We start from the raw sequence: 23,151 nt of genomic DNA, 5'->3' as shown, positions 1-23,151 counted from the left end.
AGTTGAAACAAAGGCGCGCCGCGACGCGTTTCCTTTCCCGACGCTGTGTAGTGGTGACTGTCCGTGTTCCCAACAAGAGAGAGAGAGAAAAAAAGAAAGACACAAGATGGCGAGGAGCAAAGCGAATGCCGCTCACGACAGCATCGAGAACAGATTGCCGCGGCGGCGGCGGTGTTGGCGTTCGGTAAGAACGCAAAGGTGGAATGTTCGACACTACACTAGGTAAGCCTGAAGGTAAGCTAATACATGTAGACGAATGAAAACGTAATAAAGAAGAAGAGACGTGGATGCCACTCACGAACCGGTTCTCTTTTTTCTCTCTTAGCCGTTCTCTCTTCGTTGCATACGTGTAAGCGGCGCACTAACCTTCTCCGTTGCGCATTTTTATGCTTGTGCGTACTGCTTTTCCGAGCCTCCATTTCGTCATGTCGCCGACAGCGACTGGCAAACACATGCGTCTGTCCTCTCAGCTCTCTGCACCCCCACCTCCACCCCCATTCTTCAGTGGTACAGACAACCCCACGGTTTCGAGCCAAGGTGAAAGAAGCCAGTGGAACCAAGCAGGTTCCCGCGTCTGCCAGAGACCTGCAAGCTTCCTCTTTGGGAGGCACTGTTTGCACGACAGACGCCCGCCACGAAATATCCCCCGAATAAAAAGCCACAAATATTAGATATTCTGTCCGCACGACGCACATTCAGAACAATGAGATAGAGTTCAAGATGCATCCGAATCGCGGCGTTCCTGCGGTATAATATAAGCCTGCCGACAGCGACTATTAGCACGTTCGCATATAAACAGGGGTGTAAACTGCACACGTCCCGCTTTAAAAATGAATAAGTAAAGAAGGGCTGCATGCGCAAAGCGCGCACTTATCACTGCGAACCCAAACCGCGAAGCTCATTCGATGCGTACGCTGCCAATCCTGTCTGATCCCATCCGCCATCATCGCCGCGTGTATAATTGGTAATATGACCCGGCGTTACGCACACGGACGGAAAGTGTGGACGACTGTGATTCAAATGCTGGCCGATTCGAGAGTTCACGAAGACATTACCCAAACAATGTACATGTACAAAGACATTCGGAAAACGCCGCGCACGACGAAATGCTACCTGACACCGCTAGCGAGAGTAGAAGGAAGCGTCCGGTCATGAAGGACAATGCACATAAACTCGAACTGCGTACGTCTATTTGGCGAAACGTACTTCCTATGATTGCTGTAATCGCTGCATGTAGACGCGATGCAGGACAGCGCGCTCCTCGCTGGGGGCCTGGGGAGACCAAACCACTTATGGACGCACAGAGTACAGAATCGGACGTTGCAGGCTTCGGATGACAAAACGGAACGACTAAATAACCGAGTCGTTCCGCTGTGTCGCTACAAATTGCGGAGAAACGCCGCCGAACGGGACACCCAATGCATAATTTATGAAATAGAGAGGCCAACAAAAGAGCAGCAGAAATATATGCTATTGTCTTCCTTAATTGCACCGACCTCTTCGCGATCTTTCTGCAGAAGTGAATACCACCTCGGCCCACTGGCTATTGTATAAGTGTACCTTTATTGTCGTTGGGGTAACCAGCATACTGCGGACTGTGTTGCATACCGCACAATTGATCAATGCACCAGACTAATCTGCGGCGAGACATTTGTTCGACCTCCGGCTGGAATTACCCACGCCGAGGTATCATTCTTTTGTTAAGTTGTCTCTGAGAAGAGCCATCACGCTTGCAACGGCAGGGACCACCCTCCGAATATTTCGTAGACAATTCACAGGCACGACATCACGTATATCCCTCTGCTGAGGTCTCAAACACGGCGCGTACACATCGACAATTGCGAGCGAAAAAAAAAAAGAAAAACGTTGCGAGTGGGCATTCCTGGACATAGTGCCACCCCTTGCCACTTCGAACTTCTTGAGTGAGCTCTCCCGGTCTACCCTGCGGTTTGATGCATCGAGTGAGTTGCAGACTTCTGCTTCATCGAGATATAATGTAAAAAAAAAAGTCAGTTTTGCCGCAAGGACGAAGCAAAGAATACGATAGTAACGTACTGAATTATTATACAAAGTAAAGCTACAGCAGCTAACGCCTTACCGCGAGCGACAAAACGTTCCTTTGCCTATCGATCCAACTCGAGCTAAGCGACGAGAACACAGTATACATACGGTTGAGCCGTCTGCTAATCCCTGTCACAGCAGAACACACGGGTCCGCGACCGGCAGTTAGGCATACGCTTAAATAGTAAATCGACGACCCCCCCCCCCCCCGCCCATACTCTTTCCGCACACCACTCCGCGGGTCACTCGGCAGCGCATTTCGTTCTGCTCGAGGCGCGATCATTGGCCCCTTTCGCACGTCTTCTCGCCTACATAGAGTATAGCGATATGTTACCACCCTTAGGCTCCAGGCTGAACCTCACGGCCACGCCGACGTCGACAGGGAAGCACGCCTCAAAGGTCGACAGTATTACGCAATACGAAAACTTCAAGATAGGTCTTGCGTAACAGAACGCTGCACCAGCACGAAAATGAGGGCGCGCACAATAGCGAAGCGACAATGCTTCGAGCGCAGCCACTGTTTCAATGTGATAACCAAACATATACCTCGCCGATGTCCAGCTTAGATGGCACTGAAAGCTATGTTCTACGCTAGACAGAGCAAAGTGGCGCCACGGGCGCTCACGAATTAAAGTTCTCTCGTTTCTCCGCGCCCTGTTCGAAAAGCATCTGCACCCACCTCCCACGTAGGATTCCTCTCTCTTTGTGGAGAGGCCATACACCGACTAGTAGCCGCCAACTATACTAAATAGACCCCGTTAGAAAGCTTACCCAATAGCACCTTCAAAAGACGCTGTTTTATGAAGTTTGTTGAACGCGTGAGACGGGCAACATTTCCCACGCGCTGTGCTTATTCCGTCGCCGCCCAACCATGAAGCATGCGCAGATCAACGGTATATACCCACCACCGCGGCGAGCAGCGCACTAGGACATCGGACCAATTTCTCGTGCTCGGGCCAGCCGCCACTATCAGCTGGGTGTTGAGCCGTGCTGTTGTGTGTACGCACGTGTGTACACACGGCTGCCCAAGGAAGCCCCGTGTTAGAACGTGACGGCGTCCTCCCGAAGCCGCATCTATACGAGGGGCCCGATTTATTGAGAGACGGCACGGGGCTTCACGCCCATAGCACCGGAACGAGACGGGCGCGTAAACGAAAACGGATGATGTATTTTTTCCGCCGCTCTGCCGTTGTCATACGTGCGCCGCCACGCCCAGACTCTCTTGCCATCCGTACAGAGGGCGTCGCGCGCTGCAAGACGACGAGGAGCGAAGTTTCACGCCGCGCGCGACTCGTCGTGACGGCTCGCTCTTCGCAGGATGAGCAGAGGGCAGCCCGGTCGGCTGCCTCGGGGTGACAGCCGCACGGCAGTCGATCCATGGGAGCCTCGTGCGTGCGTGCTATACAACGCCCCCCTTTCCGGGGCACCCACCTTCACTCTATACACCGCGCAGAGAAAGCCGCCTAGACGCGCGTGTGCCCAAGAGGCGGAAGTGACAGGCGGCGGGGACAGCGCGAGACTAGAAGCGAGTGTCTCGACGACTGAGTGACCCGCGTGGCCGACCCGCTGTCACCTCGGGCTATTCGCGGCCCATGCCTGGACACAACGCTGCTTCGTGCCCGGGCAGCGCGGCGAACCAATGTTCTTGTATATGCGTGACAATTAATGAACGGTTACCTACTTGACGCACGTTGAATCTCAGCATAAGATGCTTATACAAATGCAAAAACTCTTTGTGATTCGATTAAACAAGTACTGAACCAGTACTAGCGAAACGTGTTGCATGTGAAAGCGAACACTTACAGATACTACAACAAGCAGAACATTTGTTTAAAAGACCAATTTCCCCCCAGATATTTCCGGAAATCGGTAAGTTAAAGTAAGGTGAAAAAGCTAAATAAGAAAGACTGGAGCACAAAGTTTACAAATCCTCAACCCATAACTCAGTGGAGCATTGAAAGAGGAAAAACTGAATATATCGAATAACAACTTACGTAAAACTGTTATTGTTAATTACAGTAACGCATAAATCATCTTAAATTAGCAACATACTTCAGGGCTTTGTACGATACATCGGCGTGGACCATTTCATATCTGCCAGCAAAGATGACCATTATAAAACCATTATAAATCGTGCACAAAAAGTGAAAAAAAAACATCTACTTATCATCAATACACATACACTGATTTAGGATAATTTTCTTATTTGAAACACAAAAAGACACGTACCATCAAGGAAGAAAATTTAAGGGCACAGGAAAAAGGGCATGCTTTTTTGTTCACCCTTTCTGTTCTTCCTTGATAGTATGCGTCTTTTTGTATTTAAGTAAGCATGGACCAGCTAGCCCAACAAAAAGCTTTATTAGCTGTACGGTTCGAAATAAAAACGGCTTGTACTCTCACTCGGCACATATATTGCATATAATAATGTAAACGTTATACTTTGCATGCTTGGCATTAATATTTCGTGCCGCCTGCGCATTTCCCTTGAGTCTTAGGCTATTAAGATCTACGGTTTGTTTACACAGCCGTAGAACTGCATGCCCTAATACAAGTAATCGTTTTAGTGCACTAACGCCATCTCAAGCCCAAAATAACGCGCGCTATCACGAGAACCTTTGTGGATCTTCGTAGAGCTGTACTGCAATGTTAACTGCGAGGTCAACGCAGAGTTATTCCATCGCGCGTTTCAGCCTTCCCGGCATCAATTAACCTATGCTGCCGACTGGATGGTATCCGCTTATGTTAAAAAAAAAAAAAACTTCTACCTTTAAACATTAATGGTTGCCCACTTGTATAGGTCCGCCAGCGATGGACACATATAACGTCCCGTTAATACTAAATATTCTTAACGGCTTGTGTCACACATTCCCGTGTGAACGCTATGCGCCGATCACGACAAAACGGTACATTCTCTCCCACGTCTTCGCTCACTCGCGAATACAGCGCGCAACGAACCGACAAGGCTCAGGTATATCGCCGGGTCGCCCGACCTTAAATGGTACAGTAACGGCACAAACAAGACAACAAGCATAGCTTTCATAACACGTGCACTTTCTTTTTTCAAAGCAACAAGAGACGGGCAGGGCAGCTGCTCCATTCTGATCGAGCCTCAGAGAAAGGGCTGGGGTTCTTCCCCGAGCAGGGCGCGCAACCGCCGATTGAGCACGGGCGACTCGCGCCATCTGCGTCGGGGGCACCCCGCGGCAAAACGTCACAGGCTTCCGGTGCCCAAGCCTCCTCTCTCGGTCGCGTCAAAACGCGCGCGGCGACGAGAATAGCGCGCGCCGGCTTGGTTACCCGCGAGTCGCGGGAACGCGTCGCTCCGAGGCGCCGAACATTTCTTTTTTTCTACACGCTTCCCGCGGACGGTGCCGAAGCACCGCTATCGCGCCGCCCAATTTCGCAACAAATCAAGATCCCAAACGCGATCAGCCAACGCAGTGCTTTCGCGGCACCGAGAAAGGGGTGTCCTGAAGCTGCCTTCAGGCACCTTCTCACTGATACCATACTAAGTTCGGCCTCTCGCAAGGACTGTTTGTAAACAGGGGTAGGCAGCATAAGCACACGAGGCACTTCTAGCAACGTCACGGCTAGCCGCCGCCCTCTATGATCACGTGACAACTGGCACGTCGCTACAAGCGCCTAAGCATGTCGACAGCGCATATACCTCTGTGTCACTTGTCCCGTTAATAGGGAGGCCATCACCGAGCTCCCCGAAATGCACCAGCGAACGCCGGCTGTGGTCGAAACAACAAGGCATAACCGAGAGTTGATGACAAAACAAAAATGCATTCTCCGACAATGCACAACAAACAACACACAAACATACACACTCGGGAGTTATCAAATACAATATACGAGACCGCTCACAAGACACTCCGAAACATTCAAATCAAGGGGCACAAAGAAGCAATCGCCCTACAATGCAATCTCATGCACTAACTATGCAAGCACACTTATGGACTAGAATCTTCGTCAAAATTATCGGGTCAAAGTTCTTGGAACAGGGTTTGAATGCTTCTCTTCTAGGAAACACGCACTTAAAGCCCAGCACAGGTTGTCCCGCTGCGTCCGAGGCTTCTCTTCCAGGAAACTGACCGCATTTCAATAACAAAACTCCTTTGCCGGCAATACATCGGGCACTCACGCACTGTCACTGCAGGACACGCCTACGTCCACTGGCGGAAACACACACCGACTTCCTCATTTGCTTTTGCACTGCAGGACAAGCTTTCCACCGCTGGTGGAAAACACACACTTCATCGCCTCTATACGCCTCAGCTTATTCAGGGTAGCCAGAGTTTAAAAATATGCCGACACACGCTATTACGACGCGACCAAATGCAGCTTGCTAACCATTGTCTGTAGTGAATCTTTTTGTGTTCTGATCAATTGTTTATTCAGATACTTTTAACTAACTTCTGAAGGAACGAGGATGGGTCAAAGATTTCAATGAGAAAGCTGTAGATCGGTTTGCAAAACGGCCGATTAGACAGTTTCGAACTTTGTAGTTGTTAATAATTAGTGTTTTTAAATGCGAATGCATTTTAGTCGGGCTATGTCAGGCGTCCATCGGAATCCATCCACCACCCCCTCCCATAGCAACAGCTGCGGGCGCGCGCGTCCCTAACAACCGGAACCCCCCACCATGTCACGCTTCGGCGTCGGCACCTGTCCGCAACAGCTGCAGGCGCGTGCGCTTCACCAGAGACGCGATGCGGGCTTGTTCGTAGCTCATCTTCAGTAAGGGCGAGCATAAGCGTGCGCTTATCCTCGCCCATAGCAACTGGAGCCCCCACCTCCTTGACTTCACCGCCTCAATGCAGTGCGTCCACTCGCGCCTCACTCTCGGCCGTTCGCTGGCTGGGCGCCTCTCAAGAACATCCGGAAATGTGTGCTCGAGACGCCGCTGTGAAACGCAAACGCCAAGCCGAGAACGCTGTTTGTTTTGTTCGCTTCGTAGGCTGTGTTCCAATTCTTAGACAGCACAAGACACTCTACGCAGACTGCTTAGAGGACAGCACCGAGCCCATGCTGCCCCGAGAATTGGAACACGCCTGGACGGCTTTTACACGACGATCGATGCGCCACCTCACGTCGAGAATAAAAGGCTCAAATAAACAAACGTAACAGTTGTAGTTTCTGAATTATTTCGAGTTGAAATCAAAAACAAATAAACGTTACTCACATTGAGCGTCTGGGGAAGCGTCTGCATACGACCATTCCGGCGAGATACGATCTATCTGAGCGATTCGCTGAGCCGCCAGCTTGCTTAGACAGCAAAGTATCATCCAGCATCGTATTTGTCTACGATCTGGTCTTCTCGGAGCTGTCCATTTTGCCGGCTACGTGAGAATTGGAATAGGACTTAAGATGGCCGCCGTCCATTAAGCTGTCTATTTAGCCGTCTACGATGAGTATTGGAACACACCCATAGTATTTTTTTAACCGTGCACGCTAGCTACTAGAGCTGGAAACGCATGCCGCGTTTCTCGCGACAGAAAAATACCACGTGCGGCGAACGGCGCTATTGGCTGCACGGTATAAGAAAAAAAAAACATTGTTCTTCTAACGCCGAGTTCTCACGGGCAAAACGCCGTTATAGACGCTACGCAATGCATTCGCATTTACTCACGATTCCCTTCGGGGAGGTGGGGGCATTTTTTTTCTTGCATTCTACAAATGCCCGCGAAATACAAATTTCAAAAAGAAAGATATACCACATGTCAAACCCACTGGCACGCCCCGCCGCGGTGGTCTAGAGGCTAAGGTACTCGGCTGCTGACCCGCAGGTCGCGGGTTCAAATCCCGGCTGCGGCGGCTGCATTTCCGATGGAGGCGGAAATGTTGTAGGCCCGTGTGCTCAGATTTGGGTGCACGTTAAAGAACCCCAGGAGGTCGAAATGTCCGGAGCCCTCCACTACGGCGTCTCTCATAATCATATGGTGGTTTTAGGACGTTAAACCCCACAAATCAATCAAATCAATCAATCAATCAAACACACTGGCACGCCTACATGCGCCGTGATTCTGGTGCTTCCTAACGTTCCGCGTACGAACGATACGCTTCCTTCGCACGGGTTCATGACAGTGGTAGGCAGTCACAGCGGTTATCGCTTTTGTGGCCGATAGCAAAAGGTGTTCATCGCAAAGGCCCCACCATCGTTGCGGCCCTGTCGAGACAGCACAATCTGGCAAATGTTATACACGGAACGTTAGGGAGCGCTAAAATCATCGTGCGCAGTGGCACACGAGCGGGCTTGTCACGCGGTATTTTTGCATTTCGCGGGCATCTGCAGTTAGTAGGAAAACACTAAAAATTAACAGATACAAAGCTCTAAACCGTCTGAACGGACGCTCTGCAAATTGATGAACAATTTCTCATTGGAATGTCCTGCCCAAATTTGTTGCTTATAAAAAAAGTGACTTAATTAGGCAATTAATGAGAACACAAAGAATAGTCGGACTCACTCCAGGCAACAGTCAGCAACATGCCCTTGATCTCGTCGCCATCGCCTGTGTCGTCATATTTTTAAAGTCTTACTAAAGATAGCTAGGGAACCCTGTATACACGTTCGCCCTGGGTTCTCGAATGCTTTTCGTCGGCGCGCCGCACATCCATGGCTCGGAAAAAGGCGAGCTCTTTCTGGTAGTTTCCGCGCCCCGTGAAGCAAACCGGGAGTGAGTGACTTTTTCATTCCCGATGTTTCGGGAAATCGCTCAGCGTTTGATCCCGGACAGTTAGTTGTCAGTGGGCTGCGGCGGCTCAAGGGGAAGAAGAGGAGCCGCGCGGCGTCTTTTGATGGTTGTTTCTTCGTGCGCCGGCTCTGTCGCGTCTGCTCGGCGCATGATTTTCACGTAGCCAAAGATGCATACTCGGTGCTCATGGTAGATGGGAAAGAGAGCGTGCGAAATGCCGCTTCCGTTTATACGATAGATCCGGGGGTCGCTGAGCAGGTGGCTATTGCCCTATAGCACTCATCGATTCGGAAAGAATCTTAGTATTTAGTGACTCTCGCTCTGCAATTAAAGCCTTCTTGAGGGGAGTTATTAGCGAACCGGCTTACAGACTGCTGCAAGGTAAGGACATCACTCCGCATACCATTACTTGGTTTCCGGGGCACACGGGGTGAGTGAAGGGAGACCCACGTAACCTCAACGAGGTGGCGCACAGGGAGGCACAAGGATTAGTGCGTCGTGCAATCCCTGAGACGGCTGAATCTCCTGCTCCGGAGTTTAGGGCCCAGCTGTTGACGTACAACAATATAACCAAACATTATTACTTCGACCGCAGGGAATTCCCCTTGCCACATTCTAGACTTACCAGGCCACAGCCGGTGGTTACATTAAGACTTCTGCAGACGCGGACGTACACCCAACCCGGTCGTCATGAATAAAATTAATCCGGACTGCGGGGTTTCAATTTATTGAAGTAACTTAAGTGTGGGGGCTTGCTCGATTTTGAACACATGCTCTGGCGCTGCTCGGCAATGGCCGGTGCGGCTTCTCACGGTGAACAGTGGTGGCAGCGAATGCTGCACAGTGACGCGCTGGCGGACCAACTCAGGGCTGTCCAGAGGGCCCGTGTGGCGGCAGAGGGGCATGGCATCTCTGTCCCGACGTGGGAGCAGCAAGCATCAGTCCTGGACTGATGCTCAGGACTTCAATAAAGTTATCCATACCATACCATATTAGGAATCGGAGGCGCGCGCTTCCTTGAGCGCTTCTTTGTGACACTCTGTTTACAAACATGAAATAGTTCTTTAGGTGTCTAACTGCGCCACGCTGTTGTCGCCTTGTGTCTTAAGTTGGCGTCACGCAGATCCAACGTTTCATGCACATATATAAGCCGAGCAGGTTGCACGCACGGAACGCCAGCGCTCGCTGCCCGTGAACGCCAGCGTGGCCGAAGCTCTGTTCAAACCAGAGTATAGCGGCAGCGTCGGGAGTTAAGACGCACAGGACTCAGGGCATCAAACCGTGAAACGCAGTACAGAACGGAGACCACAAAAGCTAAAACAGAAAGTCGCCAAAAAATACAAAAAAAAATACAAGAAAAGAATAACAAAAGGATATGAGATATGTCGTGATGATGCGAAACGAGAAAATAAACGCAAAATAAACACAAGGCAAATAGAGGCGAATCAATGCTTCACAGTACGTACAGCTTTCTCTTGGGGCTTGGCACTGGCTCAGGTTTTCTTTTCGTTGTTATTGTTGTTGGCAGTGGTTGAAATTGCCACAGCCACAGATCAACGCGAGAAAACAAACCGATGAGAAGAAAAATAGGAGAAACTCCAGAAGAGAAACTATTCGGATGTGTATACCCTGAAATAGTTCTTCGAGGCATTTTCACTTTACCAGTTTCAACAGCGTCTGAGTGACTCGTGTGCATGGCTACAGCCTCCGTACGCAGCCGTTATTTGTAACTAATACGTACGCAGCGCGCAAAAAGTTTCTTGGCACGTGAAATCGTGTTATCATTATTCGCGGACCCTGACTGCCTAAACTGTACTGCCAAGTATACAGCGCAGTAGGCTATAGACTCTGTTTACCAACACGGCTAGGCCCTCGATTACATCCGGTTTCGCCCACCAAGGCGCCTTAATAGCATCGGTGGCTAGAAGAGCTTTAGAAAACAGCCCGCTGAGTTTGTACTTTCCTTCGCTCTTTTGACAAAATATTTCAAATAAACGTCTTTTTGAGCTACATAAAAATTACAAGATATGCTCTTGAACCTTACGCACCTTCCTTTCATCCGAAAAACTACAGATAATATTTTCCTTACTCTTGAGAAAAGCTTCGAAACGTGCCGTACTAGGTGCAGTTTCGACGTTAAGAGCTGGTAAGTGAGGTGACCGGAAGTTTTTTGGGGTGCAACGCTTGCGATCTTGAAATCGTCTATAGCAACGCAGCTCGATACTATAAGGTGATTGAAGTTAGCGTCTGTCTCACCATTATCGGCCTTGCAACACTACCTATGGGAAAAGAAAGAAAGAAAGAAAGAAAGAAAGAAAGAAAGAAAGAAAGAAAGAAAGAAAGAAAGAAAGAAAGAAAGAAAGAAAGAAAGAAAGAAAGAAAGAAAGTTCTTGGTCAAGCGAGTGTAAATTACGGCCAGCGAACACGCTAGTCCCAGTCCACTTCGAACTTTTTTTTTCTTGTTCTACAAACGCTGCAAGCTATTTCTACGTTTCTGTATCCACGCACTCCAACGAAATGCTGCAGAAAATAAATACGAAAAGCGAAAAAAACAAAACAAAATAACACCAGGAAGGCACCCCTCCCTCGAAGTGAACGAAGTTCGCCTCGAGCCGCCAAAGGCGTTACACTTATCGGCATCGCCCCGCCTGCTGCCCGCACCACTTTCTTTTGTTTCGCACCTCTTATCGGCGTCATGTCGCCGTCTCGGGGCGGCGATCTCTCTCGGCCTGCGAACGCGGAGGGCGTGCCGAGGTACTCCGTAAGCCGATGTGACGGCATTCCCCTGATTGCGCGGCCCCGGAAGATCGGGGGCCGCACGCTGTCGACTCTCATGAAGCTCGTTCCGACGAGCAGGCCCGTCCGAAGATGGACCAAAGTAAAAGCGCTGCTTTCCGGTCCACTGCACCGACAGAGCGTAAGCCGGTTCGCGCACTATACGATCCTGACACGTCCAAATGCGAGAGAAAGGGGAACCGTATACCGACGGTAAAAACGGAAGAAATGTTTTCACGTGTAGTATCACGCGATTACGAGGGACCATTGCGATGCCGAGAACAAAACGACTGTAGAGAAACACTGTGATTTGCACGTCTCGAGTGGGAGAGAAAGATAAAAAGTCTTGCAAAATGCGGTTTCACAGCGTATAGCGGGCGAATCCCACTACGGCACCGAGTGCGGCCGGTTCGAAAAACCGCAAGCATAGCCCACGCCACAATTACACGTAAATAATAATTAAAAAACGAAAGAAAGAAACACGTCACTTTATTAACCCTCTTTGCATGGCGTCCCCTATTTGGCACATGCCGATGAACATTTTCTTATTTGCGGGTGCAAGAGACACAGCTGAGAAGGTGACACAGCCACAATGTATACAATTCCAATAGGTATGCGCACTTCAAGTTAAAGAAAAAATCGGCACGTATATGCGTGCTTCGCTGCAAATGTCTTAAAAAGGTGATAGCCTTCTGCCGGCCGTCTTTTTCGTGCATAGCGTTGTATTTTCAGCGCAACGTAAGAAACTCTAGGTTCTTTCGAATTACGTGAGAAATATTTTATAGTGAAAAAAACACATCATCTAATACTGACGTATTGATGTTGCGCCTCAGATATACGTAATATTCGCTTTTTGAACGACAATGTTCACAAGCATGAACGCAGCCACCAGTTCAGTCAACATGCCTAAGCGTTCACCAAGTGTTTCAACTTTGTCCGGGTGGCCGAATCGTGGCACAGACAAACGAACAAACAAACAGACAGGCAGAGCAAAATTTCTGCATTTAATTAAGTATCCCAAGAAAGTCTATCATTTAAAAAAATATAAGCGGTGCCATCCCTGGAGTAGTACGAAAAATATACTTCAAACAGATACAGTGCACGTGAGAGTTCGGCATGCGAATTTTCATCGAATGTTACTTTTTTTTTATCACAACCTTTCCTTTGCAGCAGAAACAGGGAAAAAATTATTACGGCGAAATCTCGCAGCCTTAAAAATTCATGCTAGTTATTACTTTTATGAATTCCTTTTCATTCTGCTATACACTGGCCGGAAATCGGTATGTGACGTCTTTGGCGCGGTATGCACTTCAGAGACGAAATTCGCCATATGCTGTAATCTTGTGCTGCCGATCATTACAAACATAAACAAAGCGCAGCGTCTACGACAATGCAGCACAACTCTGTCATGCAAAATTTAGGTTTTGGTGGTAGGTTTTTATATGCTTCAAGAAAGTCTGAGGTGCCAGCAACAATACCTGGCCATCCAATGTTACATTAGTGGAGTGGGTACATGGAAAAAAAAAATGTGACGTCTCACAAATGCAAGACGATTATTAATTAGTTTTTTTTTCATTGCCTCGGCAAGTAAGTGGTTGGTAATTCAGACAGAAAAGTATTGCAACGTGGCACCATGCAACCAGGCAAACTATAAACGGCCGTCTAGCACATCATAAGTCGGCAGTCAGATGTCCGAAGAGAAATGTTCAATTATCCCACAGGCACACAAGAAGCAACATTTGCTTTATACCACACAGCACCTCAAAAGAACCACAATCAGTGAGATTTTCTTTTCCAACCATGGCAGCCGTATCGCTCTGCCAGCTGCACGATGCGCCATATTTAGAGATAATATCAAGGATACAACCCAAATAGAAAAAAAAAATCGGGGGACCTTTAAACTTCGCCATTAAGGAGTTGAACGCAATAGCGATATGCTGTCCCTCATGCGTGCTTCAAACACTTACCCCCGTATTCACAAACGCTCCTCGACTCGACTTTCACCCTTCACTTGACAGAGTGGAGCACTGCGCCGCTGCTCGGCTGAAAATGACGCTGCGCTATTCAAGAATAGCAGCAACTTATCACTGATATGCAGTGACTTGCCCTGCCTGGAGATGGCGCTCCCATCAGCTTTATCAAGTGAAGGTGGAGCGTTGAGCGAAAGCGCGTTCTAGAACACGGGGGTTAGTGAATGAAATCTTTTCGAACTTGCTATACACTCACTACGTGGCCTTAAGGGAATAGTGTTTGTAAAGCACGGGTTACTTTCACTGTCTTTCCAAGCAAAGGAAGTTATTTTCACAATATATATATACATACGCAAGCAGACACTTGGCTCTGCGGTAGAACACCGCTTGCCACGCTAATGTCCCACAATATTTCATTTTATTTGCTTGTACCTCGATTTTTCTGTCGCGCACGAAATGATTATTCACTCACAACCAACCGCGCCGACGCCGGCATGAAAGCGAAACAAGCTCTTTGACGCTGTCGCTTCAAAAGAACAAAGGAGATGGGACAGGGCGTCTCTCTTCTTTCTCTCTATCTCGTATATTTGGGTTACGTCCTTAATATTTTCTTCAGTACGAAGTGACTTGCCCAACAACCCCGTCAAGTAAGCCATATTTGGCACAAACCTTCATCTTCATTAATGCAGTCGTAATAAATCTGAAAGCTTACGCATATGTTCTCCTTCATTAATTCATGATAAAAGCTGAGCGAATAGTTTCTCAGTTGACTTTTCCAAAATTCACGGAATAGATGGTTATTTACGCCAGCCGTGTTTAGTGCACTGCTTCTTATGTTCGGAACAATAAACTATTTAAAACTAAAGACTGCTGCAATAATAATAATAATAATAATAATAATAATAATAATAATAATAATAATAACTCTTCTTTGGTATATTATACGTAGACGCTGACACGAAATTTCAATTGGTTCCCTTGCGTAGTTTCTACGTGTGCCAATCGATTGGTTCTTGTGACATCGTGATATAGCTGCCGATATATGTAGGCACCCAATACATAAAGCAATCTTACAGGACGTGCTGTAAGGCACTCGTTAGCTTTGCCTTGCTATCCTATATACATGGCACGTACCCACTTTGGGGGATTGGCCAAGAATGCAACGTAGAGACTGGTAAATGTTATTTTAGGTAAGACAAACCACGGAGTCGTTCTCCTTCATCTTGAAGAGCACAATGTTATCTGTCGAAGGCGAAGCACAGCGAGTTTGTGCTGTGGAGACAGGACAGCAGGAAACTTGCTTCCACTGATCTCTACCTTGCGTAGCCGAAGCTGCAATCTGAGGAATCCCCAGAGGCATCAAGAGGGCACGTGCCAACGGGCAGTGGATGTGGCTCAAGCACGAGCTCTCACGGGAACAGCTAGGGTCATCGGAACGCCAACAAAACCTTCCAGGTAAGGTTACCGTAGATCCTCGCGGGAACTATCAGCAGTACCGCGTCCCGCAGGTCATCAAGCGGTCGTAGACAGCACGAGTAGAGGTCATGGAAGCGACACTTCAGCATAGCCAGGGTAGCCAGCCCCATCACGGCGGTCCACCACATTCCGAAGGTCCACCGCGTCACGGCGGTCCACCGCAGTATGACGGCCCACGGCATTATGACGGCCCATCGCATCCTGGCGGCCCACCGAATTTCAACGGCCCACCGCATCCTGGTGGCCCACCGCACTTTGACGGCCCACCGCATCCTGGTGGCCCACCACATCCTAGCGGTCTAGCCCGTTTCGACGGACCACCGCACCAAGGCGGCCCACCGCACTCCGGCGGCCCACCATCGCAATCAGGGGGACCATCGCCGCATTTAGGACATTTTGGAGGACCACCGCATTCGGGCGGCCCACCGCATCGCGGCGGCCCGCCACCGCCACCGCCCCACATGGGGCCTCCCCCTCCGGCACACGCCGAGAATGCACCATCGGGCCAAGGCAACAAGTTCAACCTGGGCAGCAGCTCGGTGCGTCTGCAGCTGAACCGCGAGTACTACCGCACGCCTCCCGGCTTGCTGGGCATCGTGGAGGTGCTCTGCTCGTGCGCCATCGTCACAACGCTCAGCCTGCGCGGCTTCGTGTTCGACGTGTTCTTCTTCCTCTGCAACCTGGGATTCACGTACGCGCTCGTCGGCGTCATGTTCTTCGTGAACGGCCTGGTGGGCTCGCGTGCCGGCCGCGACCTGCCCCTGCTGGTGGCCGTGCAGTACTACGGGCTCGGCTTCGTCATGTTTCTAGCCGCCGGCATCGCCAGCCTGGCGAGGTCGCAGCGCGAGCTAGTCGCCATCATGGTCGGCACCATGTCCGTCGTCGTGGCCATAGCGCTCTTGGTGCACGCCGTGCACTCGGTGCGGAGCTCGTGACAGCGCGGGAAGCCGTCCCTCGCTGGGGATAAACGTTGCAGCAGCGATCCGCCCCGGCCACCGCACGAGCGCCAGCGTGCACAAATTTGTGTGACAACTGAGTTACGCAATAAATATTTTCACCGAACCAGGTCGACAGCTGTGTACACCTCTTGCCCGCTAGAGTTTGAGGCAAGACGGTGATGATCACACCCACTCAAGGGGATTAGCTAAAAAAATAATAATTAGAATTGATATATCTTGCATTACAAATTTCAAGAAATAAATTTTACTAATTTAAAAAACCATCCTGATTCGATTAAGAATTTTGCTAAAGCGGAACAGATATCCCGGTAACGACGACCTGAAGAACAGACTTCCAAGAAAAGTATATTATAGAAATTATAAAATCCAATTTCATTCGATAAAAAGCGGCTTCAAGATTGTTTTTCCTCGGTAAATTGAAGCGGTTACACGATTGATTGTTTCGTCCTTGTTACAAAATGAGCAATGAGGGGAAGGAGCCAGAGCAGCTCTATGCATATAATAATTTAATTTTGGAACAGGGTGATTTTGTACAAATAACTTCTTCTTTGCGTGTTGTCCAGAAATTCGTACACCAAGGGAACAAGAGGAGTCGATATTCGTTTAGGTGGGTGATAAATGTTTTAGCAGAGTATTGTATTATTGCCCGCCTTCGAAATCTGTCAAGTAATAAGAGTTACGATGCGGCAATAACTGAAAGTATCGGACCACTGAAAGCAGCTTCCGCCAGAGTGCCCACGATTCCATTCATTTTCATCTCTTTATGTCTCAGAACACAGATCAATCTGATTAAAGTTGAATGAGTGGGAATCAGAAAATAGAACGTACGTCATAATGGCGAATCACTGTTAGAAGCGAGCACTGAACAAAAAGATGACGAATCTGTGACAATAGCTACACTTAAGGTTGGTGGGCTCAGATTTCTTAATGCCATAATCACCGCCAGAAATTCCGCTGAAAATACTAGAAAAAAATCGAGAACTTTTAAAGAAAATGGCCAGTTAAAGTTCTCGGAGCAAATTCCATGAGTGCCAGTTTTTTTCTTCAGGTTGTGAGGCACCTGTAGCTGTGATATTTGCTTTGTATTTATCGCCTGTAAATGATGTTGCAAAAGACCATTAGTACGTATGAAGGCACATGTCTTTCACGATTTGAATATATATCGCCAAAAATGATTTCAAGGTTCTGTCTTACATTTCTAATGGCGAATCACTATTCTCACAGCATTCTCAATTTCCCTTTTCGTCAGCCAACATGCCGCCAAATTCTGGAATCAATTCCGCTGGGCGGGCCACCTACAGGGATACTGAAAGCATCTTTCTGACATATTGTGAGAAGAGAAGAGCCTGCACCACTACTGTATCGCAGGTCATCTTTCTGACAATGACCTTCCCCACTAAACACGCGCTTTTCAGACTTAGAAGTGTGGCAGCTTGGGCTAGTTGGTATGGCATGACGATAGTTATAGCGCGAGAACCGAACGACTACACAGAGACAAGAAGAACACGTGTCTTTCGTGTCCCTCTTGTCTCTGTGTCGTCGTTTTGTTCTCGCGCTATAAATATCGTCAGGCTTTTCAGACCCCATTCGGTATCGGTTACCTTCGACATCTTGGCGTTTAAAAGCACGCCGCCTGCTTCTCCCCCTGTTTGTAACTGCCTCCTTGTTGTGCGCCCTATTCGTATATATGTGTACGGGAAAAGACGCCGCCGCTATCGTCGGCAACCCTTTGTGGTAGCCAGACGCGGCGACTGTCTGCCGGCTCGGAAGACCACTTTTGCAGCACACCACTCCAACTTTGCGTATTTTATTTACGCTTTTTTTTTTCACTCTCCGAGAACAATTTTGTATCACTACCACCTGACTTGAAGGAAAGCGAGGACTTCAGTCCTCTGCTTTATAGTTCTTTTTTTCCTTTTCAGACGGCGATTATCAACAGGGACACGCGCCACCACCAGAAGATGACGTCACCACTAACCCCTTTAAAACTAACACGCCAAGGATGACACGGCGCCTTTCGAAAAGATAGGTCCTCCTATCGAAACGTCGGCCAGCCAGTCTGAGGCACTTCCACTGTTCATTCACCCTGATTATCACACTTCTAATGGAAGAAATATCACTCAGTTCAGCACCTAATGGACCAACAGATGTACGTAGCCCACCTGTGGAGTTTGAAATCAAGGGCAATACGATAGATGTGGTTGATTTCCTCCGGCATATTTCTTCATCGCCGTCCGTCGAGCACAGCATCAAGAAATTGCACACGATTCCTTACAAGTGTGTAGCGGGTACCACGTTTTTTCTGAATAATAACGAATATTGACATAGTAAACGCTTATATATATATATATATATATATATATATATATATATATATATATATATATATATATATAGTAAGGGCAACGAATGTGCAGAGGAAGTTATTAGAACCAATGGAATGTAAATAAGAAAGAAAAGTGGGTGAAAAAATAACCAGCCGTGAGCAGGAATCGAACCTAGGACCTTCGAATAACGCGTTCGATGCTCTAACCACTGAGCTATCACAGCGGTCTTTCCTACTTACATTCCATTGGTTCTAATAACTTCCCCTGCACACTCCTTAGCATTACTGTATGTTATATCTCATTAATATTGTGTCAAAACACGGAAAAACGAGCCCTTAGGTATACACTTCTTCCCCTTTAACTATAGCCCGAATTTATGCGTTGAATAGCTTGCAATGCTATATATAAGTCCTGTCGTGTAACACGGGTATAGTTAGCTATACAGCGTCAATGAGAATCTCCGCCGACTCTTTGGACGTCATTTTAAATTTGCAGCCGGATGTTTAAGTGGGATTTTTACATATTTTATACAGCAGCGATATTGTAGGAAACTTTAGGAGAGCAGCCAAAGTACGGCTTCCCGAGAAACGGAAAGGCGTTCCGCTATTGCGCAGCGGAAAAATCAGGCTCGCAAGATGTTTTTTGTTTTTTTTTCCCGGACCGGGTTCGTTTTGTGTTTTTCAAGCCGCTTATAGGCGCCGAAGCGGGTGGATTTCTGATGAGTTTCACCGATTTTTTGTCCCCTTAAAGGCCAAGTATGAGTACTTCTTCCTGAAACACAATATTTCATCTGTTAAAGCGCTTTCTCGCCATACATGAACCTTGTATAGGGTCTTTCTCCCGAATAATTATGCAAGCCTCCATCCTCTCACTGAAAAACGGAGGAAGTAAGAAAAAAAAAAGAACAGGCATGTTCACTCGCAGGAAAACAAGTGCTCGGCGGCCGAGCAGTTGCTTTTTAAGAAAGCCTGTACTCGAACCTCAAACCCTGTTTTCTTCTTTTAATATACCCGATAGCTGCGACGAACGCCAGCGGCGGCAGCGACGAACAACTACACGCCAGCAAAAGCGAGTGTAGCTGTGAGCTTATGGGGTAAAAACGCTTTTGAATTCGGTCCTTGTGTTCCCCTGTCCCGTGCTTCCGAACCGATGGTCATCGGAGCTAGTCTGCAAAGCAGGCACGATGATCAGAAGATATGTGGACATCGTACAAATCTAGGGTCTCAACAGCGGCACAGAAACTGCCACACTTTATTTGGCGGGCGGCTCTTCGACCTCTCCTTCTGTGGCCATAGACAGCGAGCTTCCTTTAAAAGTTGTACCAAGCTCTCTTACTCGCATGCTTTCGTATGATTAGTCCAGCCCAAGAGAGGTGAATTTCCGCAGCCAACCTGACCGCTAGCTGTGCCACCTCCACCGGCGACGGTGTGTGAACACTGACCACCAGGCAGGCACGGCCCGGAACCAGCCGCCTCGACAATCGGGGACGTCTTCTAGTCATCGCCTTGACATTCGGGGCGCGCTCGCGTGGCCGAATACCATTTGGGTCATTCATCGTGCGCCGCGTGCACGCGCTGTCGCGCACGGCCGACGAGCATCGCCGCCGCTGAATGGCTCCTCGAGAGCGCGCCGCGATACGCCGGCGGCGTCAAGCACGGCGGCACACAAACCGAGACCATTTCTCAAGTGCACGAGCGGCAAAGGCGATTTGGAAAACGAAATTTGCCCGCTCGATTCGCGAGCGCCCAAGAGCAGCGGCCGCAGATCGATACGCGCCCACTGGTCTCCTCCAGCGTATACCGCGTTCACGGGCCACGAAACCGAACGCGCTCTTGGTACCGCCTTTCGTGCTCTTCCCTTCTCTCTCGCAGCTGCCAATGTATGCAAGTATGCGGCACTGCTCGTGTCACGGGAAGCACGGCGGCAGCCGCCGCGGTCGACTGTATACACACACAACGCAACGCCGCAGCTTTCATCGGAAATGATTTCTCACGTCTTGCGACGGGTTCTATAGAATCTCTGAGTAGAATGAAATAAAAATTACGGCGGACGCGGAAGGCGATACAGAGACATCGAGGGAAACTAATAATAATAAACGCGATCGGAGACGCGCTGGGCGATGTGATGTGTAGACGTGCTGCGCGGGGCATGCCTCCGTCGGAGGCCGAAAAAATCGCCGGCCTCTCGCGTTGATACAGCGAGACACATCGTCCATTCACGACATACGCCATCGTGTAAACACATGGCGAATTAGCGAGCAGAATGTTACGATCGTCGTGGCTGGAGCCGTCGGAAAACAACGCTGATTCCGCGCGGATGTCGTTCTGCAGTGTCCACCGCGGAGCCATCTCTACTTTTTATTATTTCTTATGCCAACATTGACGAAAGCAGGAAACTAAAGTTTCGTATTGTGACCATAGCTAGAAACATCCCGATAGTCAGTCTGAAAGAAACACATCCAGTGAGTTCACGTTCTCTAGCTTCTTTTGTTTTTGTTTGGCAAAGCTGTATATACTTCTATGATTGAGACTGGGGGGGGGGGGGGTGACATAAGTTACCTATATTCCGGGCGCACCACGAACAACCCGTCTGATTCAAAAATAAGCCAGCAGCTGTCGTGCTCCAGTAAAAACTGTTTCGCAATTCGAAGCAGATTTCATTATGACCATTTCACGGAATCAACATATCCCAATCACCAACTAGCCCAATCATCTGTCTTATCATTTCGGGGAAATGACTTGCTAATGGCATATCATTGCATTTGCTTCCTGAAACGCGCGTACACTTGCTTAGTGTCGCGCAAGCGAGCGATGACGCGATAAAAGGGGTGCGGTACACTCAAAGACCGATACGAGGACGACGCTACGGTATACAAGACGAATGAAACACATTAACATATCAACGCGGTAGGAAGAGCGCGTCATCGGCGCGCAACGCGGGCGTTGGTGCATTTCTGCAACACCTGTACAGCCGACGCGTTCGCAGGTCCTCTGCACGAGAGAAACCGGCGGGGAAAGAAATAACTTCCGACGAAAACGTGCGCGTCTACGCGTCGGAAGAGCTCCGCCACGCAGAAGCAAACACGAGCAGGTAACCACAACGAGCCGCGCTTCGTGTAACGGGACGCTGCTACTAATGGAAGAACCTGATCGACGTTTCTGATTAACTCCAGCGCCTGTCGATATGCACGTCGTCCGAACACGCTTGTTACGCGACCGCGAACTCTTTCATGCAGAAGTATTGTTGATACTGTTTTTTAAGCACGGTTACGCCACGAATTAGTGGGTTTTTTTTAATCACTCCTCCTCTAACGAACAGCGACAGTTTATAAGTAGCAAGCACGAAAATATGTACGGCTGATGCATGAATTCGTCCGGAAACCTTCCGCATACGGAATTGATGAGTCCAGCAGATGTTCAATGACGAATGGCACGGCAGCACCAGCCAAGCTTTTTAGTAAACTGAATTCATCTCAGGACTTGCCCCGCCGCAGTGGTCTAGTGGCTAAGGTACTCGGCTGCTGACCCGCACGTCGCGGGATCGAATCCCGGCTGTGGCGGCTGTATTTCCGATGGAGGCAGAAATGTTGTATGCCCGTGTGCTCAGATTTGGGTGCACGTTAAAGAACCCCAGCTGGTTCAAATTTCCGAAGTCCTCCACTACGGCGTCTCTCATAATCACATGGTGGTTTGGGGCGTTAAACCCCACATATCAATCAAATCATCTCAGAATTCGGTACCACATAGAGCTCCATATCAACCAGAAATGATGCATAAAGTTAACCAGACAGCTATAAAGTGTTCAGCGCATACTTTTTTAAGACGGGACAAGACAAAAGGCCCAGCGCGCGCGGGCGCGAACACTCAAGAAATGATTTATTTGAACACTAATCCCACACTTTCATACATTAAAAAAACTGCCCAGGCATGCGCGAGTACAGCTACATCAAAGACCCTGTTAGTACCCCGTCACTGTATATGTATATATATATATATATATATATATATATATATATATATATATATATATATATATATATATATATATATATATATATATATATATAGCCAGAGGCAGAATGTAACGAAGCGACGAATAAAAAGCTGGCGAATACCGCTGTAGGAAAATTGCGAATGCGAAATCTGTTCTCCAGCATGACAAGAGTGGAGTAACAGGCGCGATCTTCCAGTTAAAGCGGGAGTTACCAAGAAAAATTACACCGTAAAGCCCAAACTCAAGTGGGGACATTGTAAAACCGACATCAGTCGCTTATGCGCTCCGACTGTACTTCAATCGTCGTCCTTCGGGGATCTATACTATTACGTTATACCGATGAAATGACAAAAAGGCAATTTAGTATAGATGCTGCATCTTTACCGCAGATAAAGCAATCGCCGGTGGGGGGGGGGGGGGGGGGAAGCAACTTAATCATCCCGTGACGCCCTTGAGCAAACGGGCTTTACATTACAAACGCAACAGTCCGGTTCGAATACACAGCCGTGACTCTCGCACTGGAGCTCGAGTTCGACAGCGCACCGACAAGTGTGCAGGCTTCGACGCGAGCAGCGCGAACGCCCGCGGGCCAGGAAAATCGCCGTCAACGGGCGCGAATTTCCTTCGAGCGGCTCGCTCCCCTGTCGCTTCTTCACGAGATTCCTTGCTGTTTTACCTTCTTTATTTTTTAAAGGCTTCGCAGCAAAGGCATCGCCTTGCGAAATAGCAAGCAGCAGCGCAGAAGAGAGGACGGGGTGCCGGAGCGAGGTAAGACAAGTAATGGAAAATAGAAAGAAGGAATGACGAGGCCACTTTCATCGGCTGCTCTGTATACATTAGATTTGCTTCCGCGCGAACATTTTTCTCCAATGCTGCAGGAGGCTTCGAC

General features: G+C 48.7%; 2 protein-coding genes across 2 annotated transcripts in view; one reads left to right on the top strand and one right to left on the bottom strand.

Moving 5' to 3' along the window:
* The window catches only part of Mcr (macroglobulin complement-related), a 253,503-nt gene that overhangs the window by 192,461 nt on the left and 37,891 nt on the right, over positions 1–23,151 (bottom strand). The gene's annotated exons all lie outside the window — the stretch shown is intronic.
* On the top strand, positions 14,834–16,129 carry LOC119176720 (uncharacterized). The gene is made up of 2 exons (XM_037428078.2): positions 14,834–14,962; positions 15,016–16,129. The coding sequence occupies exon 2, from the start codon at positions 15,052–15,054 to the stop codon at positions 15,916–15,918; it is 867 nt and encodes a 288-aa protein (XP_037283975.2). The 5' UTR covers positions 14,834–14,962; positions 15,016–15,051; the 3' UTR covers positions 15,919–16,129.

This window comes from Rhipicephalus microplus, chromosome X (genome assembly GCF_043290135.1).
Source record: "Rhipicephalus microplus isolate Deutch F79 chromosome X, USDA_Rmic, whole genome shotgun sequence".
Classification (NCBI taxonomy): Eukaryota; Metazoa; Arthropoda; class Arachnida; order Ixodida; family Ixodidae; genus Rhipicephalus; species Rhipicephalus microplus.
This window is presented reverse-complemented; position numbering and strand designations above follow the sequence as displayed.

Coding starts and splice junctions, on each gene's coding strand:
- LOC119176720 (XM_037428078.2), top strand. CDS start 15,052: ATGGAAGCGACACTTCAGCATAGCCAGGGTAGCCAGCCCCATCACGGC.